At 43.1% G+C, this 27,600-nt stretch overlaps 1 protein-coding gene across 5 annotated transcripts; it reads left to right on the top strand.

Moving 5' to 3' along the window:
* The first annotated feature begins 868 nt into the window (after window positions 1–868).
* UBE2D3 (ubiquitin conjugating enzyme E2 D3) lies at window positions 869–26,705 on the top strand. Of its 5 annotated transcripts, none has more exons than XM_066631977.1 (8): window positions 869–1,259; window positions 21,060–21,123; window positions 21,325–21,356; window positions 21,915–21,992; window positions 23,162–23,267; window positions 24,294–24,387; window positions 24,844–24,893; window positions 26,091–26,705. In XM_066631977.1, exons 1-7 carry the CDS (start codon window positions 1,236–1,238, stop codon window positions 24,890–24,892), a joined length of 447 nt encoding a protein of 148 aa, XP_066488074.1. In that variant the 5' UTR covers window positions 869–1,235; the 3' UTR covers window position 24,893; window positions 26,091–26,705. The 5 variants fall into 5 exon arrangements, with proteins under 5 accessions (XP_066488074.1, XP_066488075.1, XP_066488076.1 ...); XM_066631978.1 differs by having other exon boundaries at window positions 24,844–24,915; XM_066631982.1 differs by lacking the exon at window positions 869–1,259 and adding an exon at window positions 1,622–1,632.
* The last annotated feature ends 895 nt before the right edge of the window (window positions 26,706–27,600 follow it).

Raw genomic sequence — 27,600 nt, 5'->3', positions numbered from 1 at the left:
CCTGAGAGGGAGCCCCACTGGACAAAACAGGCCCTGCTTCTGAGGAGACCGGGCCAGGACTGGGCCCTCAGGCTCGCGTCTTCACCCGTCGCGCGGAGCGGTGGCGTAGCTGGAGGGGGCGAGCGCTCCTCCCCTCGGAGCCATTCCCGGCGGGGGGAGGGGCAGGGAGAAAGCCGTGCGGCTCCGTTTTGCCCCCCGCCGGGACTGGCTCCGAGGGGAGGGGCCGCTCGCTCACCTTCCTGCCAGGCTGGCTGTCCCGCCCCCTCCAGCTACGCCACCGGTGCGGAGCGATACAGAGCGGGCCTCTTCTCCACCGTAGATCAGGGAGCGACGGCCATTTGGCGAATGCGCGATCCCGAAAGAGGCAGGAGGGTCGAAGAGCAGGCGGAGGCCCGGACCGGCAGCAGCGCCCCTTTCGCAGCGAGCGTCCTCGGGGCCCTTAGAGCGGGACTATTTTCTGCACGGAGGGACACGCGAAGGCCGCTCTGTCTGGCCAGAAAGCGCCGCACTCCCCGCAGAGGCTCCCCCCCGTAGGGCGCGCGCTCTTCCTCTCTTCTCCCACTAAGACAGCGGCGTGCGCCTCCCCTCGCGAGACTTTCCGCGAAATCTCGCCGTGCTTCTGTCTCTCCTTCAGAGGTGGGGGGGCGGAGAGGGCGAAACCAACGAGCTCCGCAGCCTCCCTCCTCGCGGCGGCGGTTGAGCGTTCCCTGACTCACCCAATCGGAAGTGCCCTGGGCGGGGCCTCACGCGGCTCTGCGTCAGCGACCCCCGCCTTCGCCCCAAGAGGGAGGGCGGTGGCAGCGGAGGAGGCGGGGCCTATATGTAGCCCCGCCCCTTGCTCGGCCTCGCCAGCGGCGGCGGTGGCGGCTGGGCTGTTCTGCGCTTTCTCCCGAGCAGGTGGCTGCTTTGCGTCTCTCGCCGCCTCAGCCCGTTTCTCCTGCGGAGGCCAGAAGGAGCGAGCCGGTGCGGTGCGGAGCGGAGCGGGCGCGGCGGAGGCGGGCCGGCGGGTGACGTCGCGGCTGGTGTGCGGTGCGGGCAGCGGGCGGGCGCCCCCGGCTGTTTCCGGAGGAAGGAGAAGCGCAGGCAGCGAGCGGCTCCATCCCCCACCCGCAGGGAGGGAGTGCGGCAGCGGCAGCGAGGGCGGCCTAGCGGCGGCGGCAACACACATCAGCGACCCGGCCCCGGCGGCCACCGGCACCGACCACACGACGCTCCCCCCTCGCAGGCTCTGAAGGATGGCGCTGAAACGCATCAACAAGGTGAGGGGCGCCGGAAAGGAGCGGGCGGGCGGGCGGGGGCGAAGGAGCAGCGGGGCGCCCGGAGCTGCTTCCTCCCCGGGACTTCCGCCTTCCGTCCGGGCGGGGTGTGGGGCGCCCGTGTGGGGGCGGCCTGGCCTGGCGGGCCGTGGCGCCCCAGGGCCGCTCCTAGCCGGGCCTGGTCGGGTAGCCGGGCGAGGGAGCGGCCTCGGGCCGTCGCGCAGGGAGGCGCTTGAGTGGGGCGGTCTTCCCGGCCCGCGCTGTGGCTGCCGCTGCTCAGGAGCGGGGCGCGGGGGCGCAGTGCGCGCCGCGTGCCGAACCCGCCCCTCCCGCCACTCGGCGTCCCTGTTCTGGCCGGGAGCTCCTTTCCCGCATCGTAAGATGGCGGCGGCGCTTCCTCGGAGGCTCTGCGCCCGCCCAGCTGAGCGCCTGAGTGGCTGGCGCCCGCGCTGCCTCGGCCCCGTCCCCGTCCCTTCCCGAACCCTCGGCACCTTTTGTCGTGCGGAGCGTAGGCCGCCTCCACCTCCGTCCTGGCGGGGAGGAAGTGCGGCCGTGGCCGTGCGGCGGCTGCGTGTGAGGCCTCGGGACGTGGTTCTTGCACAACCCCGAAGGAGGGTGGAGAGCGGCTCCAGTCGGAGCGAGTGCCCGGGGAGGCGGCCTGTGGGGGAGGCTGCGGCTTCGCGGGCGACATGCTTGTAGCGAGAGGGTCAGAGCGGGGCGTGAAGCGCTGCGTCTCCTCAGTGTCCCGCGGACGGGGCAGGCGCCGCTCCGCTCCTGTTTGGCGGGGGGAGCAGCTGTCCCTGCTCGTCTCGGCGGGGCCTTCCCTGGTGGCGCTGCTGCTGCTCTGCGCTTTCCCGGCTTGAGCCCCTTTGGGACAGGGAGTCGCTCGACTCCTGGGCTTCGTGTGTCAACCGCTGTGTGAACTTTCCTTGCTGAGCAGCAGGGCATGAGGTGCTCATGAGGACTGCTTGGATTCTGGAGATGATCAGCTGGCAGGAGGCTCCAGCACTGAAAGGACCGGCCTTGGCCACTGAGCAAGGCAGGCTGTGTGTAGATCTTGGATGCCTGGCAGGTGGTCCCACTGCTGTGTGCTGAGGTCCCAGTATTTGTGCTAAACCTAAAAAAGTCATTGATCTGCTGTTTTGACCCAATGGACAGAATTAGTGTTATATAAAGTCTTAATAACAGCTTCTGATGAACTTGCTTTCAAACTTGTTTCTCCTGCAGTGGGGAATAACAACTCCTCAGGGAGTCGCCCGGCTTTAATTAGTTTTGTCAACATCTTGTCTAGGCAGAATGTTTGGCAGCCTGACTCCTAAGTGCTCTACTCATTAGCAGCGTGTGAGGAAATACCTTGAATTCTGAGAATGAGGCATTCCTTTGATTTGGGTGGTGACTGGGTGAATGCTCTGGGATCTCCTTAGTTGGTTTCTGGAGTCTGGTGGAAACTGTCATGGTGGTGGTGTAGCTGTTCAGCATTAGTGGTGTGAATACCACAGATAAGGAAGGTGCTATCAAGTGCCAAAGTCTGGAATTGGGACACTGTTCATGCTGATGCTGACAGGACAGATGTAGAACGTCTCTTTCCAGCCTGTACAACTGACGTCACACACCTCTAGTTTGCCTGACAGGGGCCTAAAATAGTATTTTGATTAGTTGAGATAGTAAATATATAAAGTCATAATGAGAAATCAAAATGTGAATTGGATAAAGAATACTGTGAAGTACCAATCCTTATAATGAACCTTCAGTTGAATTAATAATAATAATGACTAGGTATTTATATATTGCCTTTCTGGTCATTGGATTACTCCTCTGACTTTATTCAAGGGGGTTTACATAGGCAGGCGTTTCTAAATCCCTCAAGGGGATTTTTACAATTATAGAGGTTCTCTCTTTCAAGAACCAACAACATTTCAGAATGGATCTTCTTGGTTTGGTCTCACTGAATAAGAGGAGGAGATGTCTCTTAATGCTGAAAGTCTATTAAACCTGGATACGTTTGACAGTGAGCATATACACAGCGTGTTTGACTAAATTCTAAAGAAGCAAACCTTATTTCTGAAGTCTGTCAAATTGAGACCTGTTAAGTTGAGGGTTTGCTGTACCAACTTTCAAGTATCAACCTGAAATACAAGCAACTTCCAATTCCTTAATAAATATTTTACAGTCATCCTGTTTGGATTCAATTCTTTTCATTAAAATTTTTCTGACACTTGATATAGTGGCTAAAATGTTACACTTGGTGGGTTTTGGAGATATCTGTCAGATATTCCATATCTGACTGACAGTCTTTCTAAATAGCTTTCTTTGGCCCATCTATATCTCATCTGTATAATCTTAGACCAAGACAATTCCCTTTTAAACTCACAGTGGGTGTATTGTCCAGTTCAAAGTATGTATTAAGATGAAGCATTTAGTTTGTTGAAATAACAATTAACTTTCAGCTCTTACCACCTTCTTTAAAATCTGTACTAATCTTCAGCATTTTTCCAAATTTCTCAAGAAAATCTTTTGGTTTATTATCTTGCGTGTGGGATCTACCTGTCTTGCTATATGATATTTTCAGTGTACAAGAAAATTGAGTTCGTTAAAGCACACATCTTAGTTTACTTATCTTCTCATTATCCGAGTAAGTGAATTACACAGAATCAGTATTATGAGAACTTAAGTTCTAGACTCTCAACTTGTGTGACTTGACCATCTCTACTGTAAAGGGCTTAGTTGTGATGGAAAGTGGAACTGTAAATTTAGTTTGAGGCTTGTTTGTGTAATTAACATAAAATACAGGTGGGTAGGAAGTTCACTTGACTGAATTTTAACTTCCAAAAAATGTGACCCTTTGACTATTTTGCCAGTCCTGGCTTTGCTTACCTACATCACTAACACACTTGTTCGAAGAGGATGTTTAACCTGTTCTCCTGCTACACTTGTCTAACTGGATTTAATCTTATATTTTCTCATAATTCACTTATCTTCTTGAATTTTGTCTTGTAGATCTCGTAGATCTTTAAAGTCAAGTGTACCGTTAATCTTATGACTGATTCTTGGAGAATTACTTTATTAATAGCATTATTGGAAGATTTGTGGGATTAAACCTTTTTTGGGAAACTTGGAACAAGAAATATCAGTGAGGTTTCTAGTTAGGAAAAAGCAATTACCCAAAATCTAAACTTGACTGCCCTTAAATCATTCAGTAGTTGAGAGATTTGGAATTCCTCTCTTGTAGCATCCCTTTAGACAGGTGTTGAGATTCCATTAACTTTCTTAACTGTGTATTCCTATTGATGATTTTTCTAGCCTACATTCTTCAGGTGTTTGAGAATGTAATGGAGTGATTGAGATCTGGTGTTGATTGTTCTCCCTGTCGGATATGTTATGATAGAGAGAGGAAGATAGACTGGTAGTTGATCATCCGTAGATCATCTTCCTCTTGCTTCTCAGTGATATTGCAGGAAGTAGGTGGCTGTTGCTTGGATAAATGTCCTTGTTTACAGCCACTATTGTAGTATTTTGAGACCTGTGTGTGCGCGTTAGCTGTTAAAAGCAGTTCACATCACTACTTTTGAATTCTTTTGACTCTGGTTATGCTTTGAATATTCTGCCACCTTATAGTGGCAGTAACAATATCTGCCAGGCTTATGTTGGTTTTTCTTTTGTGTTTTGTGATATTTATGGGTGAATCAGGGTATCTTTCTGACAGTTTTGCCATATCCGGTTTGCTCTTAATTTTGTGGTACTATCTGCTGATCCACCCAATACATCTCTGGTGATAGTTTGGCTCCCATCTACATGTCATAGGGTACAAATTTCTTGGCACTGCATTAAATTACTTTGTACATGGGTAATGCATATGTCAAACATCTTAGTGTTTCTCAGGAAAGTGTTCCTTCCTCTGCTTCTGTCTGACTTGCTAGCTTTCCTCATGGGCGAGCATTCAAATATGCAGTCCCCCACCTGCTGTATGAAATGGAATTGCTTCTGTTCTGTATTTATAATTTCACTTTCCCAGATAACTGCTTTGATTTTTTTTGCTAATTGTTTCTACGGTGTTCCATGTTTGCTTACATCACTACAGAACCACTAACAATGTTTGACAGCACAATAGGATGAACTGAGCTTCCGGCTGTGGTCTCAGTGGTGTACAAAGACCATTTGGCACCCGGGGCCCATAAAATTTTGTCACTCCCCCATACCCCTACCAAAATTTAATAATAAATAATAAAATCATAATGATTATTATAATTATTGCATTTGCTCCAACATATAAGACCATCCCCCAGCACATCTCCCCCTGCACAAAACAGCGTCCTCCACATAGCAGCCCCCCCAAATACATATCCTGCAGCTTCTGTTCCATGCTCCCCAGAGCACTCCTCCATCTCAATTCCACACTCACCAAAGCAACCACAGGCAGGCAGCCTGAGCATCTTTAAGCACAAGAACACTGCACCTTGCATATGTCCAAAATGGTTCAGTCATTGGATGGAGCTGCACTCTGCACATGCTCAGAGATGGCTCTAACAAATCAGAGCGTCCCCCAACACTAGCCAGTAATGTTGTGGGCGCCAGTCAGGGTTGCCCTCAGTATTGGCCCGCACCTTCCTTTACTTCTGCAGTTTCTGGCTGGTTGGCTCCCCCCCTTTGGATCAGGGCCACGGCTGTCTGGCTGAGTGCCCAATTTCATATGTGTCTGCTCAGAAGTAAACCTCATAATAGTCAAAGGGGGCTTACTCCCTGGAAAGTGAGGATAGGATTGCAGCTTCATTTGCCTGCCTACTCGCCCTTGTTGCTTCTGAGCCTCCCACCCACATTGCTGTTTGTTCCACCTCTATCTCTGGACTGTTGACTGGTTTGCCCACCCTCCCTCCCCTTCAGAGGCAGCTGCCACTCCCCCATCTTTCATTCGCCTGCCCGCCTCTGTGTTTCCACCCACCCAGGCTGCTTCTGAGCACCCTCCCCCGTGCTGTCTTCCCCCAAAGCTGTATCCTGCAGCGGCGTGCGTGAGCTGCTGCCACCACTGCCAAAACTGGGCTCTGCAGTGGCCTCCGTTTGGCTCCGCCCCATGCGTCCAGCCCCCCACTGGAAAGAGTGCGGGCACCGCTGCAGAGCCTGAGAGCTTGGCTGAAGATTGCAGCTGGCTCTCCAAGCTGTGCCGCTGCAGCAAGTTCCTGCAACAGCACAGCTGCCATGTTGGAGGTGTGGGGGGGGGCAGCATGTGACCCCCCCATCCTGACACCCGAGTCCGGGAGCCCTGTTGTCCCTCCATTGTATGCCTTACTACTGCTTGCTTTGTGTTTTGATGCATCATGGTCAAACTGTGAGCAACATTCATGATGTGCTGTGCTTGTGCTGCGCTTTATTATTATTTATTGTGCCTATTACTTGATTTACTCCTGAGTAGTAGTGTTTACTGGAGGATAAATAGTACACACTTTAGTTTGCAACTGACAACTAGAATGCAGTTTTGGTGAAAAGAAATGACTACCATAACTAGCAGAGATGCAGATTTGTAGAAGCGTGACCAAATACTTTACTAAACACTTCAATTAACCTTTCTGAAAACAAGACATTCTTTAATAACCATCATTGATTCATGTTTTGACAGTTGTGATAAATTTCTGAATCTTGATGCTGCATTTTTGATTAAAAGTACAACTGACTTATAAGTTAATCTGCAAGGTACCAGGCCACATTTTTCTTATTTGTCTACCTACAAGTGTGTTAGAAAGCTTGACTGGTTTCTTTGCCTGGTATTTGAATGCTACTAACCTTTAACTTGATAAATGATTATTATTGAGAATACTTATATACTGCTTTTCAACAAGAGTAGTTTGAAAAGCGTTTTACATGGTAAAATTGTAGAAACTATTTACTATGGGTTCTGAAAATGGATTGGATTTGAAACTAGGAATACCATGTAATGCTTCTATGCAAGAAAACTGTCTCCAATTCTTAGATGTGGTTCCTTGCATGGGATTGAGAGGTGAAATAGAAGTTATCTAAATACGTACACTATAATTAAAAAACCAAATCTTAAACATTTATCCTAATAGATGATCTTGTAAGCTTTCCAGATGGCTCTGTGATAGCAGATCATACTTGTCTTTAGAAGGCCTTTCTGTTAAATGTTTACACTTGGCAAACTGTAAACCAAGGATGGTGGTCCTGAGATTTTGACTGGCTTTGATAGCCAGCCAAAACTTGTAATTACCACACCACAAGGGGCAGGGTCCTGTCATTGGAGGTGCTTGGAAGAGGCCTGGAAGTTATCCGAGTTTTGCAGTGTTGAGTACCTCTAAAGTGCAACATGACACAGGCAAGCCCCTGACTCATCATGCTCAGCAGAGGGCAAAGGGACACAGGCAATGACAAGCAAGCTATGGATCTTTGCCACAAGATCAGTCTCAATCTTCATAGTTTAAAAATGCATGCAAATATAGGTAGAGCTTTAATGGCACTTACATTTACTGTGACATCTGCAGTGTGTAACTAAATTCAGACAGAATGAGAAATTGTATGCATTGTTTGCATCAGAGTGATTTTGTGTTTGCGAAAGATACCTATACATCTGAGCGCAAGCTGTTAAATTGTAAACTGAATTTCCTGATGGGAGAACATTATCTGGATGCTTTTAATTGCAGAAGCATATAGGGATAGAAGCATTCATGATCTAGAGCAGGGTTGTCCAAACTTTTTGGCCAGAGGGCACATAATCTCTCAGACACTGTGTTGGGGGCTGGGAAAAAGTTAATCTACATTTGAAATTTGAATAAATTTACATAAATGAATACATTAGAGATGGAAATTATATGAATGAATGAAGGGGTCATGCAATAGCTCATGGCCTGTGAAAGACCTTGCACAAAGCAAGGCCGGCCTTTCTTTTGCTGCCACTGCTACATCACAGACATGAAACAGCAAGTAGTGGAGGAATCCCTTGTCCCACAGCTCACACAAGAGGTCGAACAGTTGGCTGTTACGCTGAGAATAGTTGCGTTGGGCCAGCACAGGCTCCAGCAAGTCTTTGGAGGGCCAGACCGAGTTTGGGCATCCCTTATCTACAGCAGTGGTTTTCATCTCATAGCACACTGACAAAGCATAAAAATTGTCAAGGCACACCAGTTTTTTGAGAACTGATAAGACGCTCCACACAGATAGCTAGGGCTCGCATCCCCTAATGGTCCTACTAACAAATGGTCCTTTCCCAAACTGCCACGGCACACCTGCAGGCTATCCACAGCACACCAGTGTGCCACGGCACAGTGGTTGAAAATGGCTAATCTAGAGTGTTGAACAAGGAAATGTGTTTAGAATAGATCAGGCTGGGGTTGAACTGAATATCTAAAAGCCGCGTTGGCATACCTTAAATACTTTATTTCTTAATGTAACTTGAGATAGACATCAAAATCTTGTGACATGTTCAAAAGAATTTTTCGTTGTTGCATCAAATCTTCCTTTAGGTAGGCAAAAATGTTTCCCCATTTACACTTTAGATCAGTGTTTCTCAAACTGTGGGTCGGGACCCACTAGGTGGGTCACAAGCCAATTTCAGGTGGATCCCCATTCATTTCAATATTTTATTTAAAATATATCAGTCTTTATGTTTGATGCAGGTATGTACCCGCATTTGGGGAAATGTTACAGATCTGTACTTTTAACAGGCTACTATGTTCAGGTCCAACCTTTTAATACAGATTTTTTTATACACAGATTTGACTCAGTATGAGTGGCCACCGCAAATGATCTCTGGAGAAGTGGAAAAATGCATCTCTTTAAAAAATCAGTTTACAAAACTGCTATTCTTACTGTTGTAGAGATAGTTATGCAAGTGATTATTACAGGTATAACCTAATTATTCAAAAAAATTTCATCCGTGGAAAAATCCACAGATTTTTATCTCAATGTGATGAGAAGTGCCCTTTAAATTAAAGAAAAACAGTCATTTATCAATAGCCTGTTAATCAACAGTAGTTCAATCAATCAACAGTATTTATATACCGCTTTTCAACTAAAAGTTCACAAAGCGGTTTACAGAGAAAAATCAAATAACTAAATGGCTCCCTGTCCCAAAAGGGCTCACAATCTGTTAATGCGTGAGGGGGCAGCTGGCTGACAATCCATCAATCATCCTCTCTCCAGGCTGCACTCCAAGGCAAGCAACCCACCTAAGTACGTGAATGAAAGATAATCACTTTGTTCTGAGTGAAGGGAGAGGTTGTTGGCTCAGAGCAGTGATTTTCAATCTTTTAAATCTCATGACACACTGACAAGGCACTAAAATTGTCAAGGCCACACCTTCAGGTTTTTGCCAGTTGACACGGTACACCATGCTGCCAGTGGGGGGTTCACAACCCCATTGGGCCTACTAATAAATGATCTCCCAAATTCCTGTGGCACACCTATGGACTACTCGCGGCACACCAGTGTGCCATGGCACAGTGGTTGAAAATGGCTGGCTCAGAGTGAAGCCTGGAGAGAGAATGGTTAATGGATTGTCTAATGACTCTGTTTTACATCACAAAGGTCAGAAAGGCTGTTTTTAAATCACCTAACAAAGGAACATTGTTTTTTAAATGGATATGTTTTAGTGCAATTTTTGCCATCCTCATGAGTTCTGGGAATGGAACCCTTGTGAATGAGACTCAACCTATATATGCTGGGACTTAATCCTGGGTAAATGTGGGTAGGATTGAGGTCTAGGATTGTTAAAAATTTCCCTGCTTAATGATGTCACTTCTGGTCATGACATTACTTCCAGTGGGTCTTGACACATTCTCATTCTAAAAAGTGGGTCCTGGTGCTAAAAGTTTGAGAACGACTGCCTTAGTACTTTATAGAAAATGCTCTCGAATTAATTTCTTTTTACACTTCGAGATTTTTCCACTTATTGTGTGCATCTTGAGTTGTCAAGTGAAGACTAGTTATAGCAGTGTCCTCAAACTTACAACTGCAATTCCACACTAAATCATCTCATCCACAAGAGATGTGGATGTTAGATGTAGTTGTACTAGCCTGCTGCTATGTGTATCTGTATAAAGATCTGTAGACTTGGGGTACAAATACCCTGTTTCCCCAAAAATAAGACCTACACCAAAAATAAGACCTAGTGTGCTTTTTGAGAATTGCTGAAATATAAGACCTACCCTGAAAATAAGACCTAGTTGTGATCAGGAATGGGACGGGGGGGCAGAAGGGGTCCTTAGCTGGGGGCGGGTGGACAACGTAATTGGGAACGCTGCACTCCTGTGCGCCACCTAAAATGCACCTGCTGTGGTGTCTTGGGCAGAGGGCGCTGAGGCGGGAAGCAGCAAGCAAGGCAACCCTGCCTACCCGGCTCTAAGGCTCTCCATACTTTCCAGGGAGTAAGCTCCATTAACTATAAAGGGACTGACTTCTAAGTAGGCAGGCAGGCATCTTTCTGGCTGCTATGGGGACACCCTCTCCACACCTTCCAGGGAGTAAATTTCATTAGCTATAAAGGGACTGACTTCTGAGTAGACAGGCAGGCAGTACATTGTTGTACATTAAAAAAAATAAGACCTACCCTGAAAATAAGACCTAGTGTGTTTTTTGGAGCCAAAAAAATAAGTGTTTTATTTTCAGGGAAACACAGTAACACTGTCCTTGGAAAAGTAATGAGTACCAGTAATCCCTTCCTGAAACTATACCAGGAAACCTTTGATCTCCTTGGAAGAATTAGTACTAGGAAACTCTGTATAGGTGCACTTCCTGGGAAATCAAACCATCACCCATTGGGTTTCTCTGCCATAGACCATTCCATCTCCTTAATTCTTGACTGGGGCTTCAAGGGCCTATCCATTACTGAAACAGTTTGGCTTTGTCCATGTGGCATGCATGCATGCAGCCTACCCAGCTCACTAGATTTGGGAATGGTGAAAGTCAATGTGTCTTATTTGGCTAGAGAGGCAGCAGTTTTTTTTTTCTTTCTTGTAGGGCATGTTGGGATTTTGATTGGTATCTGCCAAAAAATATCTAGATACTGAAACTAGTGCAAGTGTTCCACATACAGTTGTAATGAATTTGTTAGTTTTAACTAATGAGGTGTGATGTATTGATGTCCAGAGATGACAGGTTCAAATCTCCATTAGTCTTAAAGCTCATTTGGAAGCATTGGTTTCTGTTCAGAAGGTTAAGGTTAAAAATATAATTTTCTTGAGTTGATTAGGGGGAAGAGCAGAATGTGAAAGTTTTGTTTGTTTTTTTATAACCATTGATTACAATTAAGAGCATACTACCCACATTTTTTGTGGAATGGTAAATCATATGAAGCAGGTTTAATAACTCAGGCCATTATTTTATATTGTGACTCAGTACAAAGTATTCATGTGATGTTCTCCATATATTTTGCATTGTGGAAACAACATACGAAAGGGTCTCTGTGATCTTAGTCTTTGGTGCACATGGCTGCTTCTTAAACTCTAAAAAACATACTTTAGTATTAGTACATCAGGATGAAGGTGTCTGCATGCAATAAAAATAAAGGTGTTTGCTTTCATCTCCTGGGGTTTTCCGTTTAATGGTTCTATAGTAGCATGACTGAGAGACTATGGCCAGTCATGAAGTAGTGAGTGGTTCCCAAACTTAGTGCTGCCACAGTGCCCTTTTTCCATATGTGATGGAAGCACCACGACAGGGTGGCAAGATCTCACAAAACATACCATATTCATTAATACTAAATATATTCAATCAGAAGCTTGTGCAGAGTTTTATGAAAGGGCTCGTATAAAGTGTAGGTAACTATGTCCTGAAATCATACCAATGGTGATTACTCTTGGAAAAGAACAGCTGATGCATTCAAACATCTGTTGCTGTTCTAAAGAATAGAGCGTTTAAGTTGCTATGAGAGCTACATTTTATAGTTGGCAAATAAAAGGTAGTTGTATATTCTGAAAAACAAGTGCGATTACTCCACTATCTATAATAGTGGTTCTCAAATGGAATTTCTCCCTGCTTTTGGGGGAGGGGCAGGGAGTTTGTATCTACCTTCAAAGATCAAGCAGATACCCTTTGTCCATGTTACATTTGCCTGTAATGGGTATGGAGGGGGAGATTTTAGCAAGTACCTAGTTGCTATCTGATGGTCAGGTGCAATATGTCTCTTAGGAGGCATCCTTTACTTATGTGAATAGAGTTTAAATGGATGGAGCCTGGGTGCCTGAAGAACTGCATTCCCCCTATCTACCTGCTCTTTAAGGAGGCCTTTTTGTGCATCCTACGTATATCCAAGGTAAGACTGGAAAGGGCTTGCAGATGGTGGTCCCCTCTCTTATTCATTGTTCTTCCTATTGTTTAGGTGCTCTCTGAATACCAGCAGATTCAGGAACTGCTGATTCAGTAATTTGATTATCTGCAAGTCCCATACCTGTGAGACTGGCCCAACCTGGATTGTCTGGAGGTGATGGGAACTGCATCCATTCTCTGAAGGGTGTTCTGAGGCCGCATGCAACCTCCCTGGTTCTTAGAATGTCTTCTAAGGCCTTTGGGAAGCCTTGGAAGTCACGGGGGGGGGGGCAGAAGAACCAGAAGTCTTATTTTAGGCCTTCATAAGACCTTCTGAGGCTTGGGGAAGCCTTCCTGGGCCTCAGAAGGCTTTATAAAGACTTAATACATTGCTTCTAGTTTCCTCCTGAAAACTAGAATTGACCTTCTAAGGCAGGGGTGCTCACACTTTTTTGAGAGCTACTTTGAAACCCAGCAAGGCCCGGAGATCTACCAGAGTTTTTTTACAATGTTCGCGCCATCATAACATTTAACATTTATGTGTACAATGTATGTTGGTGTACCTTGCATAACTGCATGAGCCAATATTGCACAACACAACATAATTAACTATAAACATTTTTTGTAATTAAGTTTACTTTGATGACTTGCACTGAAGTGAATCAGCCAAGGATGCATAGTCCGGACAGTAGCTGCTGACAGCCAGCCTCAAGCACACTTACAAATGTTCATCAGTCATGGTGGAAGGGTACTTGGACTTAATGATCTTCATGTAGGAAAAGGCTGACTCACATAAATAAGTGGAGCCCTTCCTGCCTCAGGTGCTCTTATATCCCTGAGGGCCCTATTGCCTTCAAGTGGCTGCAGTTGTGCAGCACACTCTGCTGGGTGCCCAGGCCTTACCCTTAAAGGGGCCACTGCAGACACCACATCTACCTCCTCACCAGATCTTCCTCGATTCCAATACGGGGGGGGGGGAGCAGATCTCTATACAGACCAGTGCAAAAACAGGGGAAAGGTGTGGGGAAGATCTCTATATAGACATCACAGCAAGACCAGTGCAAAACCCCTTGCACACAGAACCAACAGATGGAAGTTGGGGGGGGGGGCAGATCTCCATAAAATACCAGTGCAAAAACAGGGGAAAGGTAAGTCAGTCCCAGTAGAGTCAACGGGGCTCACTCCCAGGACGGGGCTCACTCCCAGGGATGCGTGGACAGGAGCTCACTCCCAAGGAGCATCACTCCCAGGACGGGGCTCACTCCCAGGGATGCATGGACAGGAGCTCACTCCCAGGACGGGGCTCACTCCCAGGGATGCGTGGACAGGAGAGAAGCCTGCGATCTACTCATTTTGCCTTGTGATCGACCGGTGGATCACGATCGACGTACTGAGCTCCCCTGTTCTAAGGCCTTTGCAAAGTCCTCAGAGCACCTTCTGGAGGTGATGGGAGCACAGCTCCCATTGCCTCCAGAGGTTACAGGTGCCCAGAATGCAGTTTCATCATTTGAGGATTACCTGGGACACCTGTATAAACCTATTTACTCAGGCCTTTCTAGATTGTCTGGTTTTTCTCTTGCTCCAGTGATTGTTTTGTTTAAAACTTGCTTCTAAAGTGCATTAAAAAGGTAGCTGCTTCAAGTCTTTTTGAGAATGAGGTGGGATCTCTTTTCCTAAATAAAATGTTAATGGAGAGAATGTGAAATGTTGGCCATACGTAGTCCAAAGACCTTTATTTGGACCAACATTTTGATTCAGGCATTTGATTAAAATTTCAGTGCTCCTTTCCTTGTGGGATAATTCCTAAGGGGGTTGTGATACATGAGAGAAGTAGCAGCAGGACACTTGTCCTGGTTGCTTTCACTCTGGGGTGAAGTTGGAATGGGCGCAGTTCTTGAGCAAGAACAAGGACTTTCTCATTCCTGTTGCCTGAAGAAATCTTCTGGGCTCGGTTTTCTTTAGAAAACATCCAACTTCTGACACTGCCACTGTTGTAACAAAATGGCCTGCACAGCTTTGAAGGTCTTCTGCAAACCATGCAGAACACCAAAATTTGAAAGTCCCATACTGTGCTGATTAGATTCATGCTACTAATAAAGTATTGTAAATAGCTGCTTAGACCTGCCTGTTCAGTAGGTACTCTTCCCATATAAGTAAATTGTTGCTATCTATGTACTGCTGTGAGATTTAACACCCATGTACACATCTTGTGTGTGGAGAGAGGGGACTTGTTTGGATACAGCAGTGGATTTTGGACTGTACTATGAGGGAGGCTAACAAAGGTTGCACCTAATTGCTTGATGACACTCCACAGACAATTGTGGAAAGGCAATTTGGTGGTTCTTGACATCAGCATTGCCTTATGCTTTAATGCAGGGGTGTCAAACATAAGGCCTGGGGGCCAGGTAAGGCCCGCAGGAGCTTTTTATCTGGCCCTCGGGCTCTCAGCTGCTGAGGTGTTACTGCTGAAAGGGTGGCTCGCATGATAATTGGGCTGGGCTGTACTATATTTTGAAATATGATCAAAATTTGTGTATCTTCTCTTCTGTCATTTGCTGCTAATGTGTTCCTAAGTAAGAAAAAGTGCTTATTTCTGGTTATGATGACCTATTTAATGACATTATTTCTTGCCAAATGACATCACTTCCAGCCCTGAGTAGGCATCATAAATGCTATTTGGGCCGCTGTATGAAATGAGTTTGACACCTCTGCTTTAATGTATTGGGATATTTGTCATTGAATGATGGTATTTAGAAATGATTCAGATTTAGAATTCAGATTGGGAATGCAGCTTCTCCTTTTTTGCACAGTATCGGAACTTGAACACCCATATTTACAATGTTGGTATATATTTCTCACCTTTTTAAACATGTTCAGGGTGATAAGATTTTTTTCCTCCATGTATCTTAAACACTTAGTTTTAAGACTAGAACTGAAGTTTCTTCCTGTGTATGACATTAAGTGGGATTTAAAGTTGTGCAGCCCATTTCGTCAGTAAATACTAGTGTGGTGAGTCAGTTGATAATAACTAAGTTCCAGTTGGGCAGATGTTTAGGTATGGCTTCCTGTTGGGAAAAGGAAAGGCTCCCTCCAGTGGTAAGCCTAGTCATGTCTGACTCTAGGGCGGTGCTCATCTCTGTTTCTAAGCCAAAGAGCCTGCGTTTGTCTGTAGATAGTTTCCACGGTCATGTGGCTGGCATGTCTAAGTGCATAGAACACTATTACCTTCCCACCAATGTAGTACCTATTTTATCTACTTGCATTTTTTTACAGTCTTTCGAACTGCTAGGTTGGCAGGAGCTGGGACAAGTAACAGGTGCTCACCCAGTCATGTGTATTTGAACTGCCAACCTTGCAGTCAACAGGCTTTTTGACTCTGGTTTAACCCACTACGCCACCGCATCCCATGTAGTAAATAATAATCTTCAGGAAGCATATTTTGACATGGTCCAAATATGATTCTGTCTGTTGCTAAGGGTGCTTCGGACTAACATTAGCTGCCTTTTCTTGGCCCACCCCAATTCATGACTAATAGTGTTTGAAAATAAAGGGAAGTTGCAAATGTAGTTTCTAATATGGAGGAATGCTCTTCATTATGAGAAACTTGCTGGTGAGCACAAATTCTTTATGGCTTAAAATAGTCTCTTGGATCACAGCTGCTACCTCCCAGGTTGAACTAATGTAGTCTATTTAAATATATGTAGATTTCAATATGTTCATAGCTACCACTTTATTAAAATGTTCTGTCTTACATACCTTAGCATAGTATCTGTTTCTTTTGATTGCTTTCTTGATTGTTTCTTGTGTTGCTTTAAAAAAAATTCCCTGCCCAGAAGGCTAACCATTTTTTTATTAATCACTTGGTATGTAAACTACATTACAAATATTTATGCACCATTCTTTAACAAGAGTTCCATTTGCTGACAGTGTTCCCCAGTAGCTCTTAACCACACCAGTTTTCATATTAACATAGGTGCTTTTCTGAATTGTGTGAGTGTTAGGCAGAGTAATTAAATCTTTGTCCTTTTCTAACTGTTGCTTTCTTTAATGGTAGCATATAGAAATTAGAAGCTTTACAAATCTGCTTAAAGGACTGACTTTCTGTGACCTGGGCCTTTTTATCCATGGGTTTGGAACCCATGAATTTGATTTACTGCAGATTCCAAGTCTGTGCTGGAGGGCCCAACCTGACCTCCCAATGTGACCGGAAGTGCTTTCTGGTCACATCTGGGAGGCTTTCTGTTGCCTAGGGAGGTAATGTGTGATGCTGAGGGCTAACTTTTTAACTTAAACTAGTCAGCACTGTCAAATTTAAAACTAGCTTGTTTGATGATAAAATCACTTTATAACTAAGGCAGTGCTTGACAAAATTGTTTTGGATATAGACACCAGTGAATGGAATAAAATATTTGTCAACCAGTGGTACTCGTACAACCAGTGGTACTGGAGGATCCCCAGCCCCCCACTGCCTGGCAGTAGTGTAGCATTGCATCTGGTCTCCCAATCTGGAAGTAACTGAGGATGACAACATTACCAGTTACTTCTAATGGTACTTCCAATAGGTGGTGGTACTTCCAATAGGTGGACTTCCAAAATGGTATGGCGGGGGATAAATGTTGAGAAACACTGAACTAGATCATTCTTCAACCTTGAGTTGTGACCCCAAAAGGGTCTCAAAGACACATTTTTGGGGTCATGGCAAGTTTGAGGAACCAAAGTGGCCACCAGTTATGCCAAGTCATACTAGCAACTGTTACCCTGCAGATGCCTGATCTCGTCGCATCTCAGAAGCTAAGCAGGGTCAGGTCTGTTTAGTACTTGGATGGGAGACCACCTGGCAATACCAGGTGCTGTAGGCTTATACCATAGTCTTTCGAGACTGAAGGTTGCCAACCACTGTTGAGTTGGCATGGTGCAGAGGGTTGTGTATGGGCCAGCATCTCACACATGGAAGTATTTACACACTGCTTGCATACATGGCATTGTCACTCCACTGTTCGCTGTCTGCTGCGTGCCATCCTACATCACCCTGCAGTAGCTTGTCCAGCAATGATATAAAAATCAAGGGGATGTGTTTTGATGAGCAGAAATGGTTGTACTGAGTTCAAAATGAACCTTTCCCCACTGTAGTCTGTGGGGGTGGGAAGCAGGCACAGAGGTTGGATGGGTGCATTGGGTCCCGTGAGGGGGGGCAGGATCAGTGGGGGGGTCCCCCAGTCTCATACTTTATGGGAGTCATGGCATGAAAGGTTGGAAACCACTGAACTAGATTTTACAAATACTGAATGCACACTTTCAATCCTGTGATAGTAAGGGAACTTAGCAGGTGCTACAGCAAAATGAAGGCGTTTATCCAAAAATAAAGGTGTGTCAAGAATTTTAATTTTAAAATTCATGACACTAAGGCTTTAATCCTATGTCTGCTTATCTGGGGGTGAGTCATGTTGAACTTAACCCATTTCTTTCTAGCCCACATGTGTACACATTTGATTCCTCTTGTGTAGTTGGGCAGAAATGGCTTAATACTCTCCTTCAGATTGTCTTCCATCATGTGCCAGATTGTGTCCAGAGCATGTCCCAATGGCTTACCTGGTCCTATAATTTGTGATTAATTGCAGTGGGAATACTTTAAATACCTGAGCACATGAAGACTGCCATTTCCCTTCTGTTGATCAAGGACAGTCTGCACCTCCCTACTCAGAGTTATGGAGAGGGGCTTATAGGATAGATTACAAGGCTGTTCTAGAGACCTGAGTCCCTGCACAATAACATTTAGTCCTGATTTTTCCCAGCTGCTATCCAGCAGTTCTTCACAATTACTCTCCATATCTGCCATAGGCAACTTGCCAGAATCCCTGGTCCTGGTCACAGGTCAGTTGGAAACCAGGTTTGTTAGAGTTTGCTTATAATGCATATAGTCTGGAATTGTGTCTAAAATTAAAGTACATTTCAGCTAGTACCTTTTAAATTATAGTACAAATCTAATGGACCAAATTACTTACTAGGAGGCTTCTGAATCACACGCGCGTGTGTGCGCGCGCACGTGTGTGTGTGAGAGAGAGAAACTTTATAAAAGCTTTATTTCTTCGTTGGGGTACAGATGACTGATTCAGATGTGCGGGCAGGTGAACTTGTAGAATTCCTGCTGACCAGTATTTTTGTGGCTAGCTGCAAGAATATGAAAGGAGTCCATGATAGATCTATGAACAGTTGTGGTCAAATCTCCTATCTGTGGTGGTATGAACTAAGGAATAAAACAGTTAGCCAATTTGACTTTTTTTTGTTTTAGTATAAGCTGTAGCAAGGACACAGCAGCATAAGCTTTCAGTGAAATTTTTTTTCTGTAATTAGACTTGAATTATACAACAGCCACTACTTTAGACTGTGTTGTATTATCATTGCAAGAATGGAAGCAACCATTTTGGGAATTGTGGGGTTGCTTAGCAAATGCTGACTTTAGTCTAGAAAAAGCAGGTGATTGTGTAAATATAGACTATGTATAGAATTTGTGTATTGTCAAAATATTGGCTGCCATTTTTTTGTCATTCTAATCATATGTAGCCTTAAGTGTCATGCAGGGAGAAGTAAACCTTGCTTGTTTTCTAGTCAAGTCTTCTATAAAGGATTGTGAACTACTTAGAATTTGGCACTGAAACCTTTGAAATATTTCACTGAAGCCTTTGAAATACACTGGCTGTGGGAGAATATTGGAACAATTGTAGGGCAGCAATATAGCAGCCACTTAAAGATTGTAACTAAGTTTTAAACACTTGTAAATAGTTGAAATAAATAATAATCTTTTCCTGATCTAAGAATTTCAGGATAGTGTACAAGATTTGTTCCCCCCATTTTAGGCTTGCAGCAATCCTGTGAGGTAGGTTAGTGTGAGGTGGTGACTGGCCCTGGCTCACTCAGTAAGTTTTCATAGCTGAATAGGAATTTGAACCTGAATCTCCTTGCTCCTTTTTCAAGGCTCTAACCAGTATAGATAGCCAATGTGGTATACAGTGGGCCCTCCTTATCTGTGTATTTGGATATTCACAGGTGCCAAGTGCTGTGGCTCCAGGGCCTCAGACCTCCTGAATGCAACCAGAAGTGCCTTTCAGAAGCATCTGCGCCTTGGGGGGGGAGGGGTTTGTGTGTGGCCTCCCTGTGCATGGAAAGCAGTTCCAGTCTGCCAGTGAAGGCTCTCTGTGGCGTTCACTATCTGTGGAATTTGATATCTGTGGGGGGTCCTAGAACGGATCCCTGCAGGTACTTCGGGCTCACTAAATCAGAAGCAGTCATCAAACCAAAATGAGTAGGTCTCAGCCTTTTTGTCTTTGGATCCCTTTACTCTCCTAATAGTCTCCGGTAGTTCTGTCAGCAAAATTATCCTTGGGTCGCCCCAGAGGATTGGTGCATGCATAGAGGCGCAGCACTGAGCAGTTGGCAATCAGTGGTGTGCTCATGGAGTCACTGAAGGAATCTCAGGGAGCCCTAGGACCATACTTTGAGAAACACTGCACTAAATATTTTGTTTTAGCCAATTGAGTAGTAGGATCTTCAGAAGTGTTGTGTGGCAGATATCTGCTTTTGCTTGTGGCTTACTATTTCAGTATAGTCATCAAGTGCAAGATCACTTGAAAGGCTAACAAATTGAAACTTGAAACTGAAAATGGAAACTCTCTGTACTATAATACAACTTTGCTGAAAGTATTGATAGGTGGCAGGTAGGTGTTGCTTGCTAGAGTTGTATACAAAAGCTGCTCCACCACTCATGACTAACACATCTTGGTGATAGCATAGCAATGCATCCTTTTTTCACCCTGTATGCCCAATAGAACTGCATTGGATCACAACTTTATTACTGTATGAAGGTGCCCCAGCAATCTTTCCCAAAGGGGCTTTTGTCGCCTCTTTTTAATCATGAAGCATAATCATGAAACCTAGCATTGTAGTTGAAAGTGTGTGTTTGGAACATTTTGTGGGATTATTGGAGGCAAAATACAGAGATTTGTACAGGCGCCCCAGGCATCCACAAGGATACGTTCCTAGTTCCTGCCCCTGAGGACACTGGAAACCATGGATAAGGGGGCAACCTTACTTCCATGGCCCCTCATGTATATAACATTTGTATACGTGGATTACATTTGTGTGAAGTGTCTTGTTTGTACAATTGCTATAAATAAAAGGCTTATAACCAGACGAGCAGGCAAGCATCCTGCAGCCTAGAAGAGAGACTAATGTTGATTTCTTGTTTCCTGCTTCCTGTTGCTGGTAGTCCCCCTTCTAGGCTGTAGGCTTCTTGTCTGGTTATAAGCCTTTTACTTATAGCAATTGTACAAACAAGACACCTCATCACTTCACATGAATGTAGTCCACATAAACAAAGGTAATGGGGCACAGGGAACCACAGATATTGGGGACGCCTATACTGAATACACATATTGAAATTAGACATTTGGAATGAAGGTAAATATTATAATGGCGTGCTTATACAAAAAGAACCTTCTGGCTGGTGCTTGCAACAATTGCTGTGCTTGTGCCATTCTCTAAAGATAATGTTTTTTGTTTTAGGAACTTAGTGACTTGGCCCGTGATCCACCAGCACAGTGTTCTGCAGGCCCTGTTGGAGATGACAGTAAGTAATAGCCAACTAATTTATGTGAATCTTTTTACCTACTGAATAAAATGAGGCTTGCACATGGCACATCCAGGTTTGAATCCCTATGCTGCTATGAAGCTCTCTGGATGATCTTGGGCAAATCATAACCCAGTAACTTAAGTTAGTCTTCCAGGCAAATCTATAGGCAAACTGATCCTTTTTCTTTTTCCCCCTTAGTGTTTCATTGGCAAGCCACAATTATGGGTCCTGTGAGTATTGCAACTTTATGGATATTTAGTTCTAAATTTGTTTGAATGTTTCTAGAAAGTGATTGTGTGTGTGTGTGTGTGTGTGTGTGTGTGTGTGTACTCCCTCTGTTCTGAAGAGATTAATGTAAGAAAGGTTATAGTTGTGTTATCTATAGTACCATTTGCTGGACCAACTTAAACTTGTCCAATGAAGGTAGCGTTAGCTCTGTATTTTTCTGAAGTATCAGTATTTTTATCTTTTGTATATGCCTACATCTATTAAAAGTTGAGAATTTATAGATATTGTCCCTCCCTCAGATTGTATCCAATAGACAGGTATTGGCCATTTTCCAAATATTTCTGTATGAGGATGGACTTGGAAGATACAACCATATGTGCTTCATGTTAAATTTGTGAAATTGAACTTGTGAGCATCTCATCTTGAGTGAGTGACTTACCTTGCAATTAATAAGTTTTTAAATAGAAAGTTAGGGAAGGTATGCTTAACTACCCTGAATTGTTTATAGTTCCTAATAAAATGATTGGTTTTACTTGTCTCTGAATTCCTTCTTCTGACAGAATGACAGTCCATATCAAGGCGGTGTTTTCTTCCTGACAATTCACTTTCCTACAGACTACCCTTTCAAACCACCTAAGGCAAGTATAATCTCTGAGGAAGCCTTTAGTTTCTGCTCTTAAATATTGAATTTATTAGTACTGTAGAACATTGCTTTGCCATTTTTCCTGTAACACTTGCTACTAAGTCCCTGTAGCAAGTCCCTGTGACAGAAGTCACAGTTCTGGCTGTGTGCATGCTTTTTGTCCTTTGCATTGCAATTTAATGTGCAAATGTGTAGGTTATTCAGCAGAGCAGCTAACTGCAGGTTACTGTCAGTAATTGCTACCAGTAGTCTTTAAAATCTGATTTGGATTAAGTGGACAGTTTTGGTACTTTGAAACTTTTTGCTGGTATAGAAATTCTAATTGGCTTAAAGAATTTTCAGTGAGTAGTTCTTTGAAATTGATTGCAAAAACCTACAATTTCTGTGTATCCAAAGCTGCTTGAATGTATGTCTAAAAAAAAAAAATACTTCCCCATATTGCATAGCACACCATTCTTTGAACTCCAAGGACTCTTTAAAAATCCTGTTCGATATTCAGGCAGGGTAGCGGGAACTCCATCTATAATTTACTAATGTGCCTTTTGATTGTAGCCAAAGCCCAACATTGTGCCTTGCAGGTCCCATCCTCTGCCATGCCCTGTTCCTAACCCCTAATGTAGTATTTAATATAGTATTACCCTATAAGTAAATCTTATACTGTATTTAACTATGGATAAATCAACTAACTCAAATGGACGGCATTTATTATCCAAGAAAAATTAATTGCCCTGGATCAGTTAAAGAATGGAAAATGACAAACTTGGCTAGCCAGACATCTTGGTGGTGAATCTTACCTAAGAGGGTTGAAAAAAGAAGTAAAGCTGAAGAAGCATTTCTTCCAGTCATCTACTAAAAATGTTTTTCATTAATCTCACAATAACACAACCTTGCATTTTACATAATTGAATTTTTGGACCCTACTTCTTGCATTATGGTAGGATTCTCCAAAACCTTACTATGTATTTCTCCCCGTGCAATTCTCTGAATATGTATGTCTATATGATTCTACAGTTAAGCTGTTAACCATAGAAATGCCAATACAACTCAAGAAGGTTTAATGTTAACCCTTTTCCTAGCATCAGTAAGTAAGGCTGTTTGTACTATGCAGATGCTGATAAGCAAATCCAAAGAACTTGTACTAACTCTGATGTAAACATTTTCTAGGTTGCATTTACTACAAGAATTTATCATCCAAATATTAACAGTAATGGCAGCATTTGTCTCGACATTCTAAGGTCACAGTGGTCTCCTGCTCTAACTATTTCTAAAGGTAAGGGAATTATATGGGCAAAGGTACTATTATGGGTTTCATATCTTTGTTTTATCTGCTATTATAGAAAGACATATTGAATGACATAGGTTTCTTCTCACACATTGGAATTTTTCTTGGTCTTTTATTTATCTTGTTGGCCAATATTTGCAGCATTTTACTAAAATCATGTATGCTGTTCTGTGTACTAGCTTTTAACCTGAGATGAGAACCTAGCTTAAATGTGCAAGCTTTTAGCATATTAAAATTGGGTTATTTTGGTTCAGCTGCAGCTGATAGGCACTTGGCATGGTATTTTAAAGAGATTCAACCAGCTAGCACAACAATATTGAAGCTTTCAAAAGCTCTTCATTGATTTATTTTTTTTGCTTCATTGATATATATCCTTGTATTACTGATGTGGAGTTTCCTCAAAAGCGTTTAACATTGGCTAAAGAAGCGCCTCTACAAAGATGAGAGCTGGGGCATCATAGTGGCTGAGGTACAAATCAGGACTTTCCTGATTCAGATCTTGCCTCTTGCTATAAGCTCTCAGTTATGTAGCGTCAGCAAGCTGCTCTCTGCTACAATATGGAAGTAATACTTGCTTTACAGATTGGTGTAAAGGCAGCATCAAGATAACACATGTAAAGTGTTTTGCATGCTCAGTCACTGCACAGATGTTAATTATTTTACTCTTAGGAAGCAGCACCAAGTTTTACATTTGAACTTTGGTAGATCCCATGAGAACATACTGTGCTTTTTTGCTTAAATGTAATTATTTGAGATGTTTCTTGGCTGCCTAATCTTCAGATATTATAGGGTGCCATTAACTTTCTAATTGTCAAAGGAAAAATCTGTAAGACACTGGCTTTAAATGACTATGTAACTGTCAGTATTACCAATTTATTCACGTTCTGTAGTGGAGGTGGGAAGAAAGGATGAACAAAGTGTGCATCTGCTGCCACATATGCATTCTGAGGTAGATAACTAACAGATAATTTCCCTTTGCTTTTCACCATAAGTATTATTACTTTTTTGTTGCAGTTCTCTTATCCATTTGTTCACTGCTATGTGACCCAAATCCAGATGATCCCTTAGTGCCAGAGATTGCACGTATCTATAAAACAGACAGAGACAAGTAAGTACAGCTCCCTTGGAAAGATTGACTAGTGGCAAGTTGTGGTCAGAAAACAGTTGAGTCACTCTTGCTCTTTCAGAATTGGATAGAGACTTGGGTAAATTATTCCATGTTTTTATCCCAAAGGCTCTAGTAGAGTGCTTGTATAGAAGCTAGAAATTATGCTGAACAAAATGTTTAACTTCCTTTTCTGAGCCTGTTATGTTCACTTGAAACATCAACAATCCCCCACAAGCAATCTTGTTTAAAAGGAAGGGGTAGAGGGAGTACAAGCTATTTGCTGTCCTTGTAACTTATCTTTTTCTGGACTTAACTATGATTGCATCAAAGTTACCCCATTAGTTTTAGAACTGCTTTCTGCTTTAAGTTTGATTGGATCTTGCACAGGAAGATTTAAGAGATCCATTGGCTTGTCTTTTTTTTCTCTTTTGTTACTAAATATACTTATCCAATTAGGTACAATAGGTTAGCAAGAGAGTGGACAGAGAAATACGCTATGCTGTAGGGTAAGATTGTCTGCACTTCATGGTGCGTTAATGATGTGGAGACTTCAGCACTTGAGTGCAGCATGCTTTAAGGCACTGAATTAACTAACAAGTAAATGAATGTACCAGTTAACTGAAATACAAAATTTAACTGCTTGACCTGTATTCAGTGTGAGAAACTATTTTTGCATGGCAGAATAAGTATAGCCAAATAAGAAAAAGTCCTCTATGTTTTGTCCTGGTTCTGGGACTGCTGGTTAATCTTGTAAGTATTTTCAAAGAAGAGTGATTTGTTCTCTATGCAGATTGTTAAGCAGGTGAAATTCAAAGTTCATGAACTACAAAAACCTGCTAGGCATGAACTGGTAGATACTAATGTTGTAATGAAGCATGTCACTGACTCTGTGGGGTGCAGCACTCTGCTCTGTCCCTGCTTTTTACAAGAGAGGCTGGCTGTATTTGGTATTAAAGGGCTTTGTGACTTCTCTGTAAAAGTTTGGAGTTCTGCATTAAGCACAATACTGTCCAAGGCACACTTTTAAAATATGCAGCACTTTATATTTATATGCTAGATAAAAAATAGCACACATGGTTTGCCCATGATTTTCTATAGATTTAATTTTGGCACTTCATTCAACTTAGAAGTATGGCTGTCTTGTTTGGGTAGTGATATTTTAAGGCAGTTGATCCTGACCCTTCTTTCCCACAATCATAGCTCTTCACAGAGCCAGGTTTGTTGAGCTAGAGTTAATGCAGCTTTACTTCTCACCATGTGCTAATTTAGAGTGCTTTACTTGGATTTCTTAAGGCAAATGGAAGTGTAAGGGCACTGTAGGTCAAGAATTCATATTTGTTGCTCTTGAAAATACTGGGCTGTGTCACTTGAAGATGGAAACGTGAAATGTCGAGAGAAATGAAGTTACTAGAAAGTGCTCTAGATAATGTGAAAACCTAAAGTAAATTTTTAAATTTCTATCTCAAGTCATAGCTATTCATCATTACTATGCTTTGAATTGTCTGCCTAATGATTCTGGATGTGGCTTGTGGTTGCTAGGCTTATTTTTCTAGGTGTCTTTGGAATACATCTTTTTGCTTAGGATAGTTAAATGAGCATGTTTTTAAGAAGTTCAAAGTGTTCCAGTGTATAGAAACTCTTTAAACTTGTATAGCTGATGAGTTGTGGTCTCACTGATTTGTTTACCCTTTTTCATTTTACAGGTACAACAGAATATCTCGGGAATGGACTCAGAAGTATGCCATGTGATGCTACCTTAAAGTCAGAATAACCTGCATTATAGCTGGAATAAACTTTAAATTACTGTTCCTTTTTGATTTCTTATCCGGCTGCTCCCCTATCAGACCTCATCTTTTTATTTACCTCTATCCATTCATGCACATGCTCATCTGAGAAGACTTTAGCTCTTCCAGCTTTGGACAATAACTGCTTTTTAGAATCTGTAAAGTAGTTATAGAAGAACAATTGCCCAAGATTCAGAATTCTTTAAATGGAGCATGTGTGTTGTGGCCAATGTCTTCACTCTAACTTGGTTATGAGATTGAAATCATTCCTCACTGCTCTAACAGTTCTACTGAAGATATCACCCAAAGGGAGGGGAGATGGATGTTCAGATTTCTCACTTCACAGGAAATAACATTGCTGTAGCATCATCCATCTTTCTTGTTTTTGAACCTTCCAGTGTTAGAGACTGAGGTTTCATGACATTAACTTGTGCTCATAACTGGTGTGGCTGGAGAATTGGTACAGAACCTGTAGCATCAGCAGAACAGAACACATGATGTATCTTATGCATGTCAATAAAGGAATGACCAGTTCTTGTTCTACAGAGAATGGAAATTGGAAGTCCAACATCCCTTGTATTCCAAAATAGGGTCTCAGAACATTTTTGTAACTCTCATTTAAATTTTGTTAGGATGCTTGGAGCTATTAGTTAATCTATCTTCCACAACCACTTAATATAGCACTGAATAAATGATGCAAGTTGTCAATGGATGAGTGATCAACTAATAGCTCTCCTAAATTTTATTTTCTTCAATAAAGTTACATAAACCAATGAGTTAGCTGCCTGGATTAATCAACATGGGAAACAATCTTTTGTAAAAGCAAAGGTGGTTTTTTGTATATACTTGTTGGGATTTGCCTCATTGTTTGACATCAGATAATGATGTGAAGTTAGTAGAGTGAACCTTTTGCCATGTGCAGTTATAATACTTGGTCTGTTTTCAGGTTGACACATTGATCAGCTCTGGAATATGCTGAACTAATAAGCTAATCTAGTAGTGTAGACTTTAGGGTGCTACACAACATACTGGGAGCCAAGAGTTCAAATGTGGACTTGGGACCCAGCTGATATATGTACTGGTGTATTGTGGAGACACTTCCAGATGCACCCAGCTTGTTGACTGAGAAGCTTTTCTTCACCTTGTATACTTGACAGCTTGAAAGATCTTTATGTGGGAGTAATGAGGCAAAAATTGCAAAATAAAGTACTGTTTTGATGTGGGAATTGTCATGAGATTGTGTTGAAGTGACTTTTCTATGTGGGATCTTTGTGATCCATCAAAGGATTACCTACCATTCTGCCACTTACAAAATGAATATTTTTGTTGCAGTGGTCACTCTTATTTCTGGTTACTAACATAAATGAATAAAGTCATTGATAATCGGATTTTGTTTTGAGAAGCACAGTCTTGTGCCACTCCATTTTCT

The sequence above is a fragment of the Tiliqua scincoides genome, chromosome 6 (genome assembly GCF_035046505.1).
Source record: "Tiliqua scincoides isolate rTilSci1 chromosome 6, rTilSci1.hap2, whole genome shotgun sequence".
In the NCBI taxonomy this organism is placed as follows: domain Eukaryota; kingdom Metazoa; phylum Chordata; class Lepidosauria; order Squamata; family Scincidae; genus Tiliqua; species Tiliqua scincoides.
The sequence above is the reverse complement of the archived record's forward strand: the minus strand, read 5'-3'. Positions and strand labels throughout refer to the sequence as shown.

Excerpts from the sequence above, each read along its gene's own strand:
- UBE2D3 (XM_066631977.1), top strand. The coding sequence starts at position 1,236 with ATGGCGCTGAAACGCATCAACAAG. Across the intron at positions 21,124-21,324 it reads AGGCCCTGTTGGAGATGACA|TGTTTCATTGGCAAGCCACA; the intron begins GTAAGTAATAGC and ends TTTCCCCCTTAG. Across the intron at positions 21,993-23,161 it reads ACCCTTTCAAACCACCTAAG|GTTGCATTTACTACAAGAAT; the intron begins GCAAGTATAATC and ends AACATTTTCTAG.